A 5,327-nucleotide genomic window follows, 5' to 3' on the forward strand; every position below is an offset into this window, starting at 1 on the left:
TAGGTGTCAGAGCCGCTGGAAGCTGACATCCGCTCCAGAACAATCCGTATGCAGTTTCAATATTTAGTTCCAACTTTAGTAAGAGGCAGCATTTCCTCACAACCTAGTCACCTCGTCCCCACAAGGTCACGGCCAGGGTGGGCACGCCTAAACTGAGCGACACTGGTTTAACTCTGAGAATCCATCTGCAGGCAGGCACTGCTGGCGAACTGACCCGAAATGAACAGTGCAGAGACTGTTAGTCAACGCTGGAGCCTCGGATCCCAGTCTGGCTTCTACCCTCGACTAACTTTAAGACGACTCACGTCAGGTTTTTGAACTTTGGTTAAACTCATCCCTATAAACGACAATGAGGAACTCTCATGTTCGTCTCCGAGGTCCCTTCCAGAGCTGATGTCCCGTCCTCCCGAGAGAGATGCCATCAGTGACTCACAGTCGACCGTGAAAGTGGGGCAATATGTCTAAGAGCAATTATTTAAAGAAAAGAAATGGTTTTCGCAGGGAGAAATTCTAAAGTTCAGAAAAAGAAGATTCTTACCACAAAAGTTTTGGGAAACATTTTATAATTTATATATAAAATCTCAGTAAGAAACCATGTAAAATGACAGAAATATCCACTTTACATTGAATCGAAAAAAAAAAAAGTCACACACTGAATGTAAATTTTAATTACAAAACAAGAATATGAATAAAACACTTAAAAATAATGTCAATTATTTGGCAACTCATCACATTGCTAGAGACAAATTTGATCTTAAGAAAAGTTTAATCTTATGAAAAACTTAAGTTGGACAGTTTGCTCATATGGGAGTTAAAAGATGTTTAAAAAAGAATCTGGCAATAATGCCATTTTCTCCTGAAACAATTATGTATAAAACAACACAAAATCCTGAAGCATGATAGGAGCGACCTAATTGTCAATGTATTTCCCTTTGACGCTACGGAAAGGACACGGTTAAGCCTCGGAAGGGCAGAGAGGAATGAACAGGGACGGAGGGGTTTCTGCCGCAGGTGACACGTCGTGACTCGACCTGAACCAGAACCTTATGCCAGTGAGGCTGGCAGTCAAGTCACAGATGCCAAGTATACTCTAAAAACAAGTCACATTCTTAAAAAACGGAGTCCCAACTGTGAGCAGAACAGCAATGGCGACCCCGGGGCTGAGCTGTCGCTGGAGCACATGCACGAGTCTGTATTTCCTGCCAGAGCACAGTTAGTTACAGGCAGGCAGAGTCCTAAAGACGCTTCTACTAATGGCTGCATAGCATTTAAAACCCTTTTTTATTAAAAAAAATAATAAAATAAAATAAACAGATATATAGTAAAGTTCACAGATAAGTTTTCTCTGTAAAATAAATAAAGTGTTCATTGATTAGCATCATACACGGAGTAAAATACAACCTATTTTTACATGTTTATATACTGTACACGGATGACCAGTAGGCAGCCTGGTGTCTGATGGGCTGGAAGGGTTTGTATTAGTGATGTGTCGCATCAGGAAATCCCAATTTCGAATGTTAAAATATACAACTACTTTGTTTTGAGTTCAGATACAAAGTAAACTTATTTTCCTTTATCTGAAATAAATGTACATAATATCTTCTATGAACAATAGTTTATAAAGCTGTTTAAAACATAACAAGAAAAAGCTTGCACCTAGGAACTTACAGCACATGCATGTCCTTTCCCTGGTTTAAAAAAATAGCCTGCGGCCCCCGAGGCCCGAGGCTCGTCCCTCGTCTGGCCACCGTGCTCCCGCCAGGCCCGGGCGGCCGGTCAGCACTGCCGCTTCGCCTTCTTCACAGGGGCCTCCTCCACCCTCTGCTGGCCTCGCGTGCGCGCCCCGGGGGGGCTGGCCTCTCTCTTGCGCTTGGTAGAAGGGGACAGCTGTGCCTTTGATCTGCAGTGGACAGAAGTCGAGGCAGTGGTGAGCGTTAAAAGGCGCTGCTTCAAATGATTTGGGAGTTATTTTTAAAAATGGAAGATTTCTGAACTCGAGAGCCAAGGAGAAGAACCCCGGGAAACGTGTCTACAGGAAAAGGGCTGCAGAAGGGCTCGTGCCAGCTGCCTGGCTGCCGGCTGCCGCACGCCCACTCGGAGCGCCGGAGGGGCAGTCGGAAGCCCCGCTCCGGTATATAAAATAACCCACGACGAGTCCCCCCACACTGCCCCAAGTGGACACAACTGCAAGAACACGGCGGGACCGCGGCCCGCGTCTGCGCAAGCGCGCGGCAGGCTTCGCACAGCGACCGCCGGCGGCGTGGAGGGCGCGTGAGGTCCGGAGTTCTAACCCCGCCGCCCCACGCCACAGCCTGCTCCCGCTCTCCGCTCCGCCACCAGAATTACCTGTTGGAAACGTCGGTTCATCATGTCACTCCCCAGTTTATCTGGATCTACACCTACGGGTGTCTATGTCCATGCGTTTCTCTCTCGGCTCCTGGCTGCGTTCAGGACAAGGTCACCCAGAACACAACGCACAGAGTCCTTTATGGTTTACCCTCGACTTCTCTAGGGTCCTGCCACAGTGCTCCCATTCCCTAACACGCGATGCTCTTTTACACTGTCATGCTTTGGCATGTGACATTTTGGACTCACCCCTCACCTCCCATCTGGCAAACCTCATTTTAAGCCCCAGTTCAAAAGTGAGTCCTTCTGGGCAGCCTTCCTCATCACAGGGCAAGCGAAGTCCCATGGCACATTGTGTCCTCATCACAGCACTTACCACCGCAATTTATCCACTGGGCATTTTCAAACTGCACGTGACAGTCATTATTTTAAAACAACGTACTGATAGAACACAACAGAAAATACCTCTGATAGCATGTCTATTAAGTTTAGCTCATGAAAATTTTGTTTCAGTTACAGCAGCAGTAATGCAAAATATATTCTTATTGTGGGATGACGTTGTTTGAAAGTCATATACACATATGTCTCCCCATCAGACAGGAGGCTTCTCTACACAGCTGCTGAGTTTTATTCATTTTCCATCTCCAGTGCCTAGTACAAAGCCCAGCACACGTTGGCAAGCAATAAATGTCACATCAGAATGAAAAGACCTGGAAAACTAAAGTTGCAGGAAATGGAGAAATGAGACTACCAATAGAAGGCACATTTTGCTTATTGTTCCTTTGACAGCAAAAGTAAGTAAACTCATACTGAACTACATACGGCTGCATATGATGCAGTTTCAGCACCATATCGCCCACGTGTGATTTGAGAATGACCATTACAAAAGCCATCGGAAAAGCCATCAGTCACTAATCAAGCACCCAGCCACTGAACGGTGAGTGTCCTGCACTGTGCTAGCTGCCACACAGCAGGGAACAGAAGCTCTGAGTCAGTGTGCTTCTTCCTCGCTGTGTGAGCGTGGTAGGTCACCCAAGCCCCGTCCTTCCACCCAGAGTGTGGTCTGTGACCAGCAGTACTGGCATCACCTGGGAGCTTGTCAGAACTGCAGATGCTCAGGCTGTGCCCAGACCTCCAGGGTCAGAGTCTGCATCTTGGCAGGAGCCTCTGCGATTGGTCTGCTCATTCCATTTTGAGGAATAAGGGGACAGGTCTTTCTGAAATTCTTCTCCTCACATACAAAATAAGGATAAATACTGTGTTTTACTTCATGAGGATCAACGGGAGAATCTGTGTGAAAGGTGCCTGGGACTGCAGCCTGCTTCCCGTCCTACCGCACGGAGGTGACAAGTATGCTGTGAAGGGCAAACGTGACAAGAGGCATCAAGACAGCTTTCGTATACTGTGAAAAGTCTTGTATTTTTTGATGCTACCATGTAATGTACAGGGAGTAAGACAAGTCTCTGATGTCAAGGACGAAACTTATAGCTCAGAGAGGAAACAAAACTAATACACCTCAAGTAATGGCAGACGCCACTGTCACCTGCACACGTCCTGGCCGGAAGTACAGCAGGAAGGAGAGGAGAGGATGGGTTGAAGCAGGCGAAGAGGCGTCCTGAGGAGGGTGGGCGTGAAGGACAGAAGGACCCGGCTTGCTGGGGGCTGGTGGTGAGGGCACCCCAGAAAGAACGAGCACAAGCAAAGGGAAGGCAGCAGGACCCAGCACAACCTGGGCGGCAGCCTGGTCATCAGCCTGCAGTGGGAGGCACAAAGCTGGCGGGTGGCTGTGCCTGAAGTGGGAGCTCTGTCACCTCATCGCCTCTCCAATGCCCTGGCCAAAGCAGAAATGACTCTGACTGCTCGATCACGAGGCGCTGAATTAACCGAGTGTTCAGGTCTGTGACCACCCAGGGAGAACCACGCCTTCAGTCCTGGTAAGCAGGAGTCGGCCCTTAAGGCTCACAGGTGTTGAGGACAAGCCTGGGCAGGAGGGCCACGAAGTGAGGCCAGCCTGGCGAGGCCACTGAGAATCCCTCTGCACCTTTCCTATTCCGTTTGGAGTAGGTTTCCACGTGGGAAACCAAGGATCCAAAGACAGTTATTTGCCGAGACAAACATCTTCAAGGAACTTGAAAAGAAAGCATCACGGGACCCAACAGTCTCAGGGGTTAAAGATGTTAGGAAGTGCAGGCAGGAACTTGCCTTCTTAACGGGGGAGGCTTACTAACTTTTTCACTGGTAGATAACTTCTCCTTTGCTAATTTTTGGCGATTTCTAGGAGAAACTGGCTGTGGGCTGCCGAGTTTGGATGGCGCACGTGTAGATGGCTGGCTCTGGCACTTTCTGAGCCAGACTGTGGGACACTGGGCAGCGGTGGCACTGACCACTCGGGCCCCGGGGCTCTGTGGCCGAGTCAGAGAATGGGGACTAAAGCAGGGAAACGGCTTGTTTTCCGGACCGTCACTTTTTCTGTGTAAGACACTTTAGAGTGATTTAGAGAAACGTGAATCTGTGATACACAGAACATATCTTGGCCAACAAGATAAAGATCCCGAAAGTGCTCAGCAGAAAAAGCGGCTGAGATCTATGAAAGCACGACTCGTCGGGCTGAATGTGAGGGCCCCGGCCGGGCCCACAGGGTCCACGGCACAAACCAGTACCGGGTGAGGGACGCTCAGACTCACGGCAAAGCGCTAAGACAAGGGCTCGCTGAGCGGGCTGCAGTTCAGGCTGCGGGGGCATGTGACTCGGCTGCACGGTGAAGCACAGGCTCTACATCATAAGATGGGACAGTCCCCTCCGCGTCCATCAGCCACACTCGGTGCAGGGTGAGGTAGAGAAACCGAGAACGGGGATGAAGAGAAGCCCCGGCAGCCGCTCTGGAACGGTGCAGGGCAAGCTGGCCGGAAGGCCCTGAGCGGGAGCCGCAGGGGGGCCAGCTGCTACTGGACACGGGGAGACGGTGCCCGGAGGCGGTGGCT

General features: G+C 49.7%; 1 protein-coding gene across 1 annotated transcript in view; it reads right to left on the reverse strand.

The window, feature by feature from the left end:
* Positions 1–628: 628 nt before the first annotated feature.
* The window catches only part of BOD1L1 (biorientation of chromosomes in cell division 1 like 1), a 53,351-nt gene continuing 48,652 nt past the window's right edge, over positions 629–5,327 (reverse strand). The window contains 1 exon segment of the mRNA XM_011370191.2: positions 629–1,900. Within this exon segment, the coding sequence (XP_011368493.1) occupies positions 1,777–1,900 (124 nt within the window). The 3' untranslated portion in view covers positions 629–1,776.

The sequence above is a fragment of the Pteropus vampyrus genome, unplaced genomic scaffold (genome assembly GCF_000151845.1).
Source record: "Pteropus vampyrus isolate Shadow unplaced genomic scaffold, Pvam_2.0 Scaffold163, whole genome shotgun sequence".
Classification (NCBI taxonomy): Eukaryota; Metazoa; Chordata; class Mammalia; order Chiroptera; family Pteropodidae; genus Pteropus; species Pteropus vampyrus.